The 12090-nt window shown below is 51.5% G+C and overlaps 3 protein-coding genes across 3 annotated transcripts; 2 read left to right on the top strand and 1 right to left on the bottom strand.

Moving 5' to 3' along the window:
* Window positions 1–761: 761 nt before the first annotated feature.
* Window positions 762–3623, top strand: BO88DRAFT_410164 (DIL and Ankyrin domain protein; the record flags this gene model as incomplete). The annotated part of the gene is made up of 4 exons (XM_025707994.1): window positions 762–954; window positions 1055–1572; window positions 1637–2041; window positions 2112–3623. 4 exons carry the CDS (start codon window positions 762–764, stop codon window positions 3621–3623), a joined length of 2628 nt encoding a protein of 875 aa, XP_025568625.1.
* A 1782-nt stretch (window positions 3624–5405) lies between these two features.
* BO88DRAFT_328977 (uncharacterized protein) lies at window positions 5406–6974 on the top strand (the record flags this gene model as incomplete). The annotated part of the gene is made up of 1 exon (XM_025702582.1): window positions 5406–6974. The coding sequence occupies one exon, from the start codon at window positions 5406–5408 to the stop codon at window positions 6972–6974; it is 1569 nt and encodes a 522-aa protein (XP_025568624.1).
* Window positions 6975–8686: 1712 nt separating this feature from the next.
* On the bottom strand, window positions 8687–11244 carry BO88DRAFT_327158 (putative TBC domain protein; the record flags this gene model as incomplete). Its single annotated transcript, XM_025702497.1, has 2 exons — window positions 8687–9067; window positions 9127–11244. 2 exons carry the CDS (start codon window positions 11242–11244, stop codon window positions 8687–8689), a joined length of 2499 nt encoding a protein of 832 aa, XP_025568623.1.
* Between the last annotated feature and the right edge of the window lie 846 nt (window positions 11245–12090).

Raw genomic sequence — 12090 nt, 5'->3', positions numbered from 1 at the left:
AAAAGAAAGCATACGAAAGACTTGCATAGAGGAGTTAACCATTCGGGTCACCAGCGCACCTAATATACCCCAAGCATATCGTCCGTCTATGATTACCAGCGACCAAGATATCCTCGACGAAGTTTACTTTTGCACCCACGAGTCAGGGTTGGCATTTTGATACCAATTTACCATGTACAATAGCATTGCATTTGGCTGCGAAGGAGGTTATTTTTGTGGATTTTTGGGATTGGTGGTATAATTTTGGAGATTTATTCTTTTGCATTTTGGGTTCATGAAGCGATATCCACATGGTTAGGGATGATAGGATGGAGGTAGCATTGATATGGAAGCGACGTTATCCCCGTGGCACGGGAAGGAATACTTTCTATAATAATGATGAAACTCTTCGAAGTAAGCAGAATCTGTAACCTGACTAACGGGATGGAAGGAAATCGCAGCAGCTGAAGCGAGTGGAGCGGGCGAGTTTCATCGGCCGGGAACATCCCAATCTCCTCTGTGTCTCCCAGGCTGCCGTTCCGCCTTGCTTTCTCCCTCCCTCCCTCTCTCTCTCTCCCTGAACATCATCTCTCACCCAAATTATTCCCCACCTTCCGTTCCACTTACCTTGGGAAACAGAAACTATTCCAAAGGAGGCTGACCCTCCCGTGTGTGTCCCGTCTTATTTCCTCCTCCATGGAGCGAGAGCCAGAGCTTCTTTGCCCGACTCCCTCCCCTCCCTTCTTTGTTGGTTCCTGACGTTATCGCACTTCCCACCCGCCATGGACGCCTCCGGATCCCCCCGCGGGGCGTCGGACGACCTCGACCGCAGCGACCCCGATCTGGCCGACCACAGCGCGGCACGCAAGTCCTTACACGCTGCAGGACTGCCGGACGATCTCCCCAAGTCCTTGGACGACCGTCGTTCTATCCCTCTCATCCAGCCCGAAACGGAGATGTATGATGCCTGGCAAGGTGTGTTACTACCTCTCCTTACTTGTCGCGCATGAAAGAGGACCCTAGTGCCAGCGACTACACTTGCTTTTTCTGCATACTCGGAGGGATACACGATTAGACAAACCCAAAAGTCCCCGTGAGATCGTATATAACGAGAAGTGTAACAGGTGGCTGATCCGTTTCCGCTCCGCAGGCCAATCCCAATTCCTCACCACGCCCATCGCCGCAAAACCATTGAGCTTCAGTCTAGCCCTCGACGACCACACCCATGACGAAGAACATAACCTACAGGCCCAGTACGGGCGCGGACTGGCCGCATCGACCGACGACGATAACGAATCCACAACCACTGCCCGGCTGGAAGACAGTGATGCCCGGTTGATGGAAATGCTTGCTGCGCAGGCTGCTCACCGGGAAGTCGAGTCGCTAGGTGCGGACGAGGAAGCCATCGCAACGGATGAGAAGCTATCGGACGCAGAGAAGAAAGATATTCTACAGCGCAGCTTGAATATGGCGGCTAGTAACGGCGACGTGGAACGTGTTCGGAGATTAGTGCAAGGCCATGCAGCTGATTATGTCGATGTGAACAAGCCAGATGAAGAGGGGACAGTGCCGTTGATCTATGCTAGTTGCTTCGTACGTGCCGCTCTTTTAACTCATTTGTCTGTTTGGGCATGCGCGAAACTAATCTTCGGCCTAGGGACACCAAGATGTTGTCTCAGCGCTTCTCGATGCAGGCTCCCATATCGATCAGCAGGACCGGAATCAGTGGAGTGCCTTGATGTGGGCCATGACAAACAGACACAAGACAATCGCGAAGATCCTTCTCGACCACGGTGCGTCTCCGGATATCAAGTCCTCGTCGGGCGGGACGGCGTTCGACTTTGCACAGCCTGGTAGCGAGATTTCAGAGTATCTGCATGAAAACGGTTACCACTTTGGGCCGAGTGCGATCGAAGACGATTTCTATGATTCCGGGTTTGGACACGGTCGCTTCGAAGAGGAGATTGCTGAGAATGAATTGAAGCGGCGCATGATGATGGAAGAGAGCGCCATTAACCTTGAGGTGGACCTGTCGAGCCTGGGGCTCGATGAAAAGTTCGACGTGAGTGGTTGAGTTGAAAAGAGCGTCCCAAAGCAGTGAGCTAACCAGGTCATTTGTTCGCCAATTACAGTCGTTGGATGAAGAGGAGCTTGAAGAAGAACAGCAAGAATTCGTGTGGGATCGGTGTCTGAACGACCAGATGTTTGTCTTCCAAGAGAGTGAGTTAGAACGGATCCTCAACATCATTATCACCAACATGACACCGCAACGGTCGCCCTCGCAAAAACCCGTCCCCGCGAACCTCCTCTTTCTCAGTGCTCGATATGCGCACTATCATGCTAGTCCCGAATTGCTTGCTAAGCTGCTCGTTTCCGCGACCGAGAAGATCAACGATGTCGTTGAGCGCCATCAGTGGGACATGACGATCTTGGCTTTCTGGATGTCAAATGCGACGTTGTTGCTACATTACCTGAAGAAGGATGGCGGGCTGGTGGAATCTACTGTGGAATTCCAGCTACACCTGGCCGAGCTGATCAATGAAATCTTCATTCTCATCATCCGCGACGCCGAGCGTCGCATGAACAAAGTGCTCGACGCCGCCATGCTGGACCATGAGACCATTCCGGGGCTAGAGGATGTCCACTTCCAAAATGAGTGGAAGCTCTTCCGCTCCAAATCTAAGAAAACGCCCGAACCGGCGGAGAAGCGCTTCCGACCTCCATCCCCCAGACGGCGCGCACAAGTGTCTCCGCGCAATATCACCTCTCTCCTCTCCTCTACCCTTTTTGTCCTGGATCTTTACGATGTACACTCCGTCATCACTACGCAGATTATCTCCCAGCTCCTGTACTGGCTTGGAGCTGAAACCTTCAACCGCATTATGTCGACCAAGCGCTACCTGGCCCGGACCAAGGCGATGCAGATTCGCATGAATGTGTCCACCCTAGAGGATTGGGCGCGAAACAATAACCGCCAACCGGAACATTATGAGAATGGATCGACGAGTAGCACGGGCGAGAGCACGATGGAATCTGCGCGCCGGCATTTGGCGCCAGTCATCCAACTCCTACAGTGGCTTCAATGTTTCTCCTCGCTTGGGGACGATTTTGAGTCACTTGTTACGACTCTGCTTCAGCTGCAGCAACTCACCCCGGCGCAACTCTTGCATGCGGTCAAGTCGTATCGGCCCGAGGTCGGGGAAAAGGGACTAACCAAGCCGGCCATGAAATTCTTGATTGAGCTGCAGCGCGATCCGGGGCTGCTGTTCCGAGAGCAAGCGAAGCTTCAGGCACCCAAGCAAAACACCACAGCACCCGAGGCAGGATTCACCGATGGACGCCCGCAGACCCCTCCGGCCTCCACAGCTTCAGAGACGGCCGGATCCCCATCCACGCGAGCGTCCGTGGCCTCGCCTGGCTCGAGCGTAGCATCTCCGCACCCAGCTCCGTCGGCGTGGATGGATGAGCGCAGTAACAACGTATTCCTGGACCCGTCCCTCACGCTTCCCTTCTCGCTGCCCACGAGCACAGATATGCTGATTAGCTACGGGGCGGGTTGGGGCGGCACGAACCGAGAACGCGCGCGCAAGTATATACCGACGGTACCTCCGGAGGTACTGAGTCGGTTCGACCGGGACAGCTGAAGGCCATGAAGAAACAGGGGGATGCGGAACTGGATACCCTGGGATTGCATTTCTAGTATATATAGCTTTTATTTATTACTTCCCTGATCTGGTGAGCATGTTTGGAACTTAGCCAGAACTGATAGATTTTCCTCCTACCTGTACTGACTGGCTGGTGTACGTCGATACATTTGTTTGTGTTACGTAGCGTGTTCCCCAGCGATGAAAGAAGGGAAATTTTCATAGTAGAGAACAAACACCATGAATCCACAAGAAAGCGGAAAACAGAAAAGATAGTAGATAGAAACAGCAGGTAGCAGGTAGCAGGTAGCAATTGACGAGCGTCAGAGATAAAGACCCCGCCAAGCCCACAAGCGAAGAAGATGATGATGAGCAGAAATGTTTCCCTAATGGGGACTCGGGAGATGAAACGCAAGAGGGCGGGCAAATGATATCTAATCTTCTTCTTCTAGTTTAGTATGAACTAGAAACTAATTAGTTGGTAAGTAAGTTAGTAAGTTAGTGAGTTAGTCTAGTTCTAGACTTACTGACAGTCAGCCCCAAAAGGGCCGTGCCATGCCATATCCATCCATTCATTCCATGCCTTTGGGGGCAAGCTTCCATCCACTGGGTCCACTCTTTTTTTTCCTTTCTGTTGACGACTGCTTTCTATCTAGTAGATAGACATGGTTGCAGAATAGACTAGTAGATAGGTAGGCTGGTAGACGGTAGATGGTAGATTGTGGGAATAAAATTAAATCAATCAATGAATCAATCAATCACAGCTGGCCAGATTCATTACGTGGGGGATATTACTACTAGTTATTTAGTTTTGTTTTTCTCAGTTAGAAACAAAACAGTAAGGACCGAAATCGAAATGGGAAATGGATCCCTAAAAGCATGACGAGTCGCGCACTCCCGTTCGTCGTCATCACCCAACGCCCCCGATTCCTGTCTACGCAAGTGAATCTCCACTTGGGGAGGGATGAGATCGCGGTAGATATATAAACTAGTCAATGGGGAGATAACATATTATTTGCTTGGTTCTAAAATCTGTCAGTGCTTTTTTCCTCTTCTACTTGCCCTTCTGAGATACTTTTTCTTTTCTTCTTCTGTTCTTTTCCCCCCCTGGCTGGCCTTGCATCCTCAGGCTGTCAATTCCCGATCCAGACTAGTGTATCGCGGGGACCTGTCCCGATTGGGTAAGTGTGTCTTTCCTCTTTTGGGTGCTGCCCTGTTTGGGCAATTACGATGCTTTCCAGTTCCTTCCCTTTTCTGTCGCTCTTTCTTTTCTCTTCTCTCTTCGGGATTCATCTTCTTTGCCATCTTGTCTTCTGTCTATTGTTCGTACTGTCTACTGTTCACTCGAGTAATTGCTCTTGTGTGGGCTGCTAGACACACTCCCTCTCCCGTTTAGTTTCCAGCTGCCCTTCCTCGTGTGCATGAAGCCAACTACTAGTACTCCGTCTACTTCCATCTACTACTACTTGCTCCCTTCTACTACTTCCACTACCCTCCCAGGAAAAAAGATGCCTCTGTGCATCCTTTCCTTTCGTCTCTTCCTCGTCCCTCTTGGTCCCTCCTGACTTAATTGTTTTCCAATTTCTTTCATGTATATTCTTGTCGATCAATCTGTCGTGTGGAGCGGTGATCCCCTCGTTATCTTTCTGCCTATCTATCTCCGCATCTAGTTCATGCTGTCTGTTGTTTTCTCTCTCTACGTCCATTTGAAAATCGGGCTCCTTGACCGCTCTTCACCCATATCCCAGCTCAATTGAGCCGGATGCAAAACCCAGAAGAATCATGCTGCTTACACTGAAGCCTGCCTCCCAGAACGGAGTTAAAGGTCCTCATGAGTACTCCATTGTTCGCCAGTCCGTTCCAACCCCACGGTCATCCCCGCCCCCCGTGCCTGACCTACCAGCAGCGGTCACCGCACCCTCAAGCTCCTCTGCGGACCGCTCCATGGACCCCTCGCGCTCAGGATTGCCGCCTCCTGCCTCGTTAACCTTGCCGCCTCCCAATGTGGGCTTTGCCAATGTGTCTGGCTCTGCGATGAACCAGCCACTCCCGCCGCCCCCGGGCCAATGGCAGTCCTCGGATGACTCCATGCGACAATGGCTCCAGGCCAAAGCGGAGGAAGATCGGAGGAAGCAGGAAGAAGAGAAGACGCGCCAAGAGACCTTGCGACTCGAACAGCGGAGGGTTGAGCAAAGCATGCTTCGTGATTCCTTGCAGGCCGGTGTCCCACCCCAGATGATCCCGCTCATCTTCGCCGGCATCAGTCCTGGCGGTCTGCCAGCATCGATGCTCGAACTTACTCAACAATACCTAACTCAACCCTCTGCGCCTCGCGGTCCTGCTCCGCAGATGCCTGTCATGTCGCATGCACATCCCCATGCCCAGCGCAGGCCTACACATGTCCGCCAAGACTCCCGTACCATTCCCTCTAATGCATATGTTGCTCCACCAGTGCACCCTCAGACTGTGCCCCCTCCGGGAGTCCTGCTATCCCAGCCATTGCATACTGTTGGAGCCTCTCCTACCCCGCAACCGTTGGGTCGTCCGTCAGTATCCAATGGCCCCGCTGATCCACGCTTTGCTATTGCAGCTATCCCTCGCATAAATCCTGGGGAGTCACAGCTCCAACCGCCCATTAATCTCAGCAACGTGCACTATGCCCCAGGATCGTCTATCCCGTCAACTCAGCCTCCGCGGGGCAAGTCAGATTCTTCGTCACGCCAGTCCCCTCCATCCCTATACTTCCACCACTGGGTTCCTCCAGGTCAGACGGCAGGGCATGCGCAATCGGGAAGAGGTAGGCAGGAATCACCGGGTGCCGTACAAGGATCTCGGCATGTGGACTCCAATGTCTCTCCTGGACGGAAGAGGAAGGCCCATGGGGCACACCATCCAGCGCCATTGCCATCATCTCGTCCGCCAGATTCCTTCCCTGGCTCTTCGCAGACATCTCAGCCAGGGTCTCCGGCCCCGGAATATCAGACCGAGCAAGCAGCACCGCCGACGCATCACCATCACTGTCTCCCAAGATCGAGTGACGCATCTGCTTCGTACCAGATACCGGCGGAAGATGTGAAACGTGAGCACCGCAGTCGAGGTACTAGCCCGACCCACTCTTTAGAACGCATGATTGTGGATGATGCTAGATCAAACGAGGGTGATCGAGCAGATAATGAGGACCGTTATGAAGAGAAAAATACTTCTGCAGGACATGCCGCCTCGCCCCACACAGTTCGGGTACAGCGAAGCGAAGCAGCCTCTTATCACGACCCTCGCAGCAGTCCTGCCCGCTCACCAACAGCAAAAGCTTTGCAACTGTCCAAAGAGCATAATCTAGCCTCGGGACACTAGAATAAATGTGGTTATCATGGGGCTTATTGCTGTCTCGAATGCCACACTTATCAGTGCAGACTAGTGACGTCCTGCATTCAAAGCCATCGCCTGTCGCATCTACCAGATGCATGTTAGCAATTTCACAGAAGGTTGTTGATCACTGTTTACCATTCTGTACTTTCAAGAATTCCTTCTCTTGATTCAAGCGTTTTTTGGATTTGCTGCAGATACCATTCCTCATTGCGATTCTCCTATGTTATTCGTTTCGATTCTTTTCGTATACCATATTGATATCTAAGGTACCCTCGACTGGATTGCGGCGGTCACCAGAAATCTGGTGCATTTCTGAGCTCTATTGTCCTGCAGCTGGGCTGATGGGACTGAACAAAAGTCCTGGGGGATATATGTTGATACCACAATGCGCGTGATTAGCCTTTTATAGAGGGTTGGATTTGTGGGTTTACGGAACACAATTGGTATATTGCTTTGGTGGAGACGTGTTGGAGATATGTTGCCAGGAGTTTCTATTCTGATTTGATACAGTCAACTAGTTATGGTTACAGATGAGGATCTAGTAGATGAGGGACTAGCTAGCTAGCTACATAGGCAAGACCAGGGTAGATAGATAAATAGATGGATAGACAGTGAGGATGGATCCCCGCACGACAATACCTGTTGCGGGTACCACCTGACAAGTTTGAATGGAAACACAGACAAGACATCAACAACGTAAAAGATAGACCGCGAAGTAAAACGCAAGATGAGACAAGACAGACATACAGACAGACAACAAAGAAAAGAACCGATAAAGATAGAAACAAAATAAGAATAAAAGGGGTATCAGAGTCAACAACAAGGTATTAAGTATGTAGTTGGTTTGGTCCCTAGTATATAGGAGATGGTCGGGTAGTGTGCAGTGCAGTGTAGTAAGAAAAACAGAAGCAGATGACAGACACAGCAAGGAAATTTCAAAGGTAATGGCAGCAGATGTATAGATAATAAGTGATAGACGGGACAAGTATAGGAAATTGATATGGAAATGAGAGTTGAAGACTGGATGGTGGGGTTATAGTGATGGTATGTATGTATAGTGGATGGGTGCGTGCATCCATCGTGTATCTGTATCTTGTGTCTGTGTCTGGACACGGAGAGTGTTCAGGTGACAGGCATGTCTAGACACATTTCGTCTTCTTTCGAGAAGAGCCGAAGAAAGGTAAGGTATGTATGTATTAAGTGAGGGTGCGCGTATGTATCTGTGTAAGGTGTGTTTGTATGTAGACCGAGCGAGTATGTATGTATGTATGTTGTATGTATGAGATCCATTCGTAGTTCGAGAGACGGACAAACAGACAAAGATTGTTGTTTGCTGTCATCGAACGAGGTAGTGAGTGGTTGGTATCGTGATGTGAGAGCCGTCAAAGAGAAGTAGAATCCATGAAATAAGAATGTAGAGAAAAGTAAGTAGCAATGTCGAAGAAGGAATAACTGTATTATAAATGAAAGAGACAAAACGACTTTTGTTCATTCATCAAGAATTCGTCGGGTCGAATCGTAAAAGTGGGTAGGTAGGTATAATGTGGAGGGTGAGGATCGAGTATTTAAGTATATTATAAGGTAGGGTTTGTGCTGTATGTAATATCGAAGTGAATCCGCGGATCTAGTCCGCGCCGTAGATAGAGGTCGTCACATCACGTCACTTGATTATTTGCTTTGCTGCAGCAGCAAAGTCACTAGGAGGTCTTTTTGCGACGGTGCACTTTCCACTCTGCTTTGGCGACACGCATGAATAGCTCGATGTCCTTGATAGGAACCCAGCTGGTGAGGACTTTCATGGCGTTCTCAAAGTCCGATTCGAGGATGATGTCGCGCATGCCGTCGATCAGGGCGGCGGAGGTCGCGTGGAGGACATCCAGTCCGTTGCCAAAGGCACTGGTGGGTGCGTCCTTTTTGCTGCCTTTGCCTGAAGAGCCGGGTGCTGTGAGGTCGTCGGCATCACCGAGGAGCATGAAGACGTCCCAAACGCGGAGCTGGGCGGGAAATGGGATAGAGTAGTTGAAAAGGGTCAGGTACCACCGCGTGCCGTATGCCGTGGGAGGAATTCCAAGTTCATTCTAGAATTTGGTTAGAGTCCTGTGTATCGAGATATATGGGAAGATGCTGTTTCACTCACCAGCTTGGCAGCTACCTCTCCTTTTTCTAGCCACTCTCGTTCAAAATCCCCCAAGGCCTCCATGAGGCCCGAGAAGCCGGACTGATACAGACGCTCCAACCCCCGTAATTGCCAAAGTCGCACGAGCATGATAAATGCATGTTCTTCGTCGTAGTAGGCGAGTAGAGTCGCAGCCAGGGCAGCCATGCCCTGCACGTATCCCGTGTCTGGGAAGTACAAGGACATCGCATGAAGTACTCGGAACAATAGTCGTTGGCCTCCGCGATACCGTCGCCGGAACATGATGTGACTGGTGATGGTTCTCGGAACGTCTATATCGATCTGGACATCATCGGGCGATGAAACCAATTGAAATTCATTGAACGCTTCAATTAGTTCCTCTTCCGAAGGGCTATCACTGTGCATTCTGGCGCTGGATTTCAAGAAGGCGTACCACGCGGTCGCTCGCCATCGGTCGGGGATGCCTTTCCATGTCCGCTCAATCAGCTTGGAGCTTGTCGTGTCAAACTCGAAGGTCATGCCACCGCCATCTCCGCTCCGCATGGGGCGGGCCATCTTTGTCCATTTATCTTCCCTTTCCCACTCTTTCTTTCTCGCCGCGCGGGCGGCAGCTGCGTCCTGTTTCTCACCCGGATTGAGAGGAGCTGTCGGGTGGGTGAGCATATCGCTCGCCTCATCTTTGACGCGGCGGTCGCGATTGTGTGGCAGATGGTTGGCGGCCCGACGAAACCGCGAGGTTGATCGTCGCATCATGGTCGTGCTATACATGCTGTGAGAAGAGGTTGGCCGTATGGAAGGCTCAGACATCTTCCGCGTCGGGGAGCGGCCTGTGAGGCCTGAAAAGGGACGATTTCCCCCGATGGCCGAGGGTGGACGGATAGAATGTTTCCGTCGTGGCGTCTCCGAAGCCATAAGTAGGCTGGTAGAGACACGCTGGATCGGACTGGGGTCAATGCCTTCGTTGGAGTTGGACGTCGGTGATCGGATGAAGCCGTACCGGTCGACATCTCCAGCCTTGATGTTCTGCCAGTACTCAATGCCTCCAGCTAACTCGTGAGCCTCTCTTTTGATTGCCGGTCCGTTCTCTGGACCGAGAGACGACACCACACTTTTGGTATCCACTGACATACTGGGTCCAGAAAGACGAGAGGTCTCCATACTGGTTGGGGTATCTTCCCACAAGATACCATTCTCCATGGCCATGGATTTTGCTACTTCTGAGTCTGTCACATTTTCTTCGCCCTTCTCATACATCAGCCGTACCCGTCGCGACAACATATCTTCGTCCGCAGAGATGGCTCTGCTTGCCATGGCGCTGTGCCTGACTCGAAGGGTCGAGACGGGCTTTGACCGCCTCGATGGCGTCTCGATGGTCTCCGGCTCTGTGCTATTTTGTTCCGACGAGGCGACATCAGGTGACACCGGTTCTCTGTCATCAGGTCCCCGTTGTTGCTGGTTGTCCCCATCCTGAGCTTGTTGAGCCGCCTCTCGTCGTCTTGCTTCCTCTTGTTCAATTTGCTGTTGTAATTGGCGTTTCGATTCCTCCTTGATAAGACTTCCGCGCTTGGAGAACCGCATCGATTGCGGTCCGAGACCATCGAGAGCCGAGTTCGGGATATCCAGAGCAATGCCATTGAAGGGGGCTTGAATCGGCGGTACAGGGGGGGCATCGTCATCTCGATCGAACTCGCCCGACTTCTTACTTCTCAGACCGCCCCATCTGCGCTCCGACCACCGCGAACCGGGACGAGATCCTGGGCGGGACGCAGGACGGGAGGCGGTATCATTGACAATGATACTGGGGATGCTATTGCGCAGTGAGCGCAAGCTTACAGTCGAGGCCCCAGCCTCTGGTAAGGCAGTGAACCTGTTCCGCCGCGATCTGGCATTCTGTTGCGACGGCGCAGGCCCCGACTGATCCCAAGCACTACCGGACGATGCGCTATGCGATGTTTCCTCCGAACACGAAGTACAATCCACTGGGGTAGGGTATGAGGCGGAGCGAACGGCGATAGGGGCCGTAGCGGCGATGGTGTCGTCGTAGGGAACGGTTTGGATGGTTGAAGCGGAGTCGGACATCACGACAGCAGGGACAGAAGAGGATCGCGTTTCTACCATTATCCTGGCATCGCTTGCGCCTTAACTCGAGGGAGGTGGAATACTTTCTGGACGGAGCTGCGAAGGGCTTTTGAGCCTTCTGGACGAGCCGGACGAGACGGTGGTGCACGCCGGTTTAACCAAGGGGGGGCGAGGGCGCGAGCGAAGGAGGGAGGGACAGGAAGGGAGGCGGGGAGCGTAGCAGGACTGTAGCCACAAAGGAACGGATGTGAGAACTGGGATTCTGGCACGAAAAAAGGGTCACGGATTGCGATTGATTAAGATTTGAAAATTGAGAATTATTAGGATTAAGATTAAACGGTCACACGACGGAAAATGAACGACACTGGAGGGAAGAGGTCTCTTGCGCAGCGAACCATGGCCCCCAAAATGGTTGCGAGGAACGAAGGCGGACGAGCAAAAGGGAAAGACGGAGGAGGGAAGAAGAATGGCTGGACCGCGGCAAAAAAAAAAAAAAAATAAAATAAAATAAAGAGAGTGAGAGAGCGTCAGTCAACTCAGTCAGTCAAGTCAGAGCCAGACTTGGCAAAGATGATAGCTTGCAAATAATAATGATGAAAAAGCAAGAATAATGAAAAGTATAAAAAAAACAAAAAAAATGGTAGGATGGTCGGAGAAAAGACGATGGGTGAGAGAGTTGGAAGGAGAGAAAGAGAGAAGGATTCAAGGAATGTGGTCACAATGAGGTGTATCTTTCTCTTTTGTTTTTTCGCAATGAGTTGGAGAATGAGGAAGCGGAAAGTGGAATGGAGAATCTCACCCTCCCGTTGATTTTGTATTGGTCGAAAGGAGTGTCTACTTGGAGTAGTAGCAGTAGGAGTAGTAGGAGTAGTTGTGGTGGTGGTT

The sequence above is a fragment of the Aspergillus vadensis genome (genome assembly GCF_003184925.1).
Source record: "Aspergillus vadensis CBS 113365 unplaced genomic scaffold BO88scaffold_1, whole genome shotgun sequence".
NCBI lineage: Eukaryota > Fungi > Ascomycota > Eurotiomycetes > Eurotiales > Aspergillaceae > Aspergillus > Aspergillus vadensis.
The sequence above is the reverse complement of the archived record's forward strand: the minus strand, read 5'-3'. Positions and strand labels throughout refer to the sequence as shown.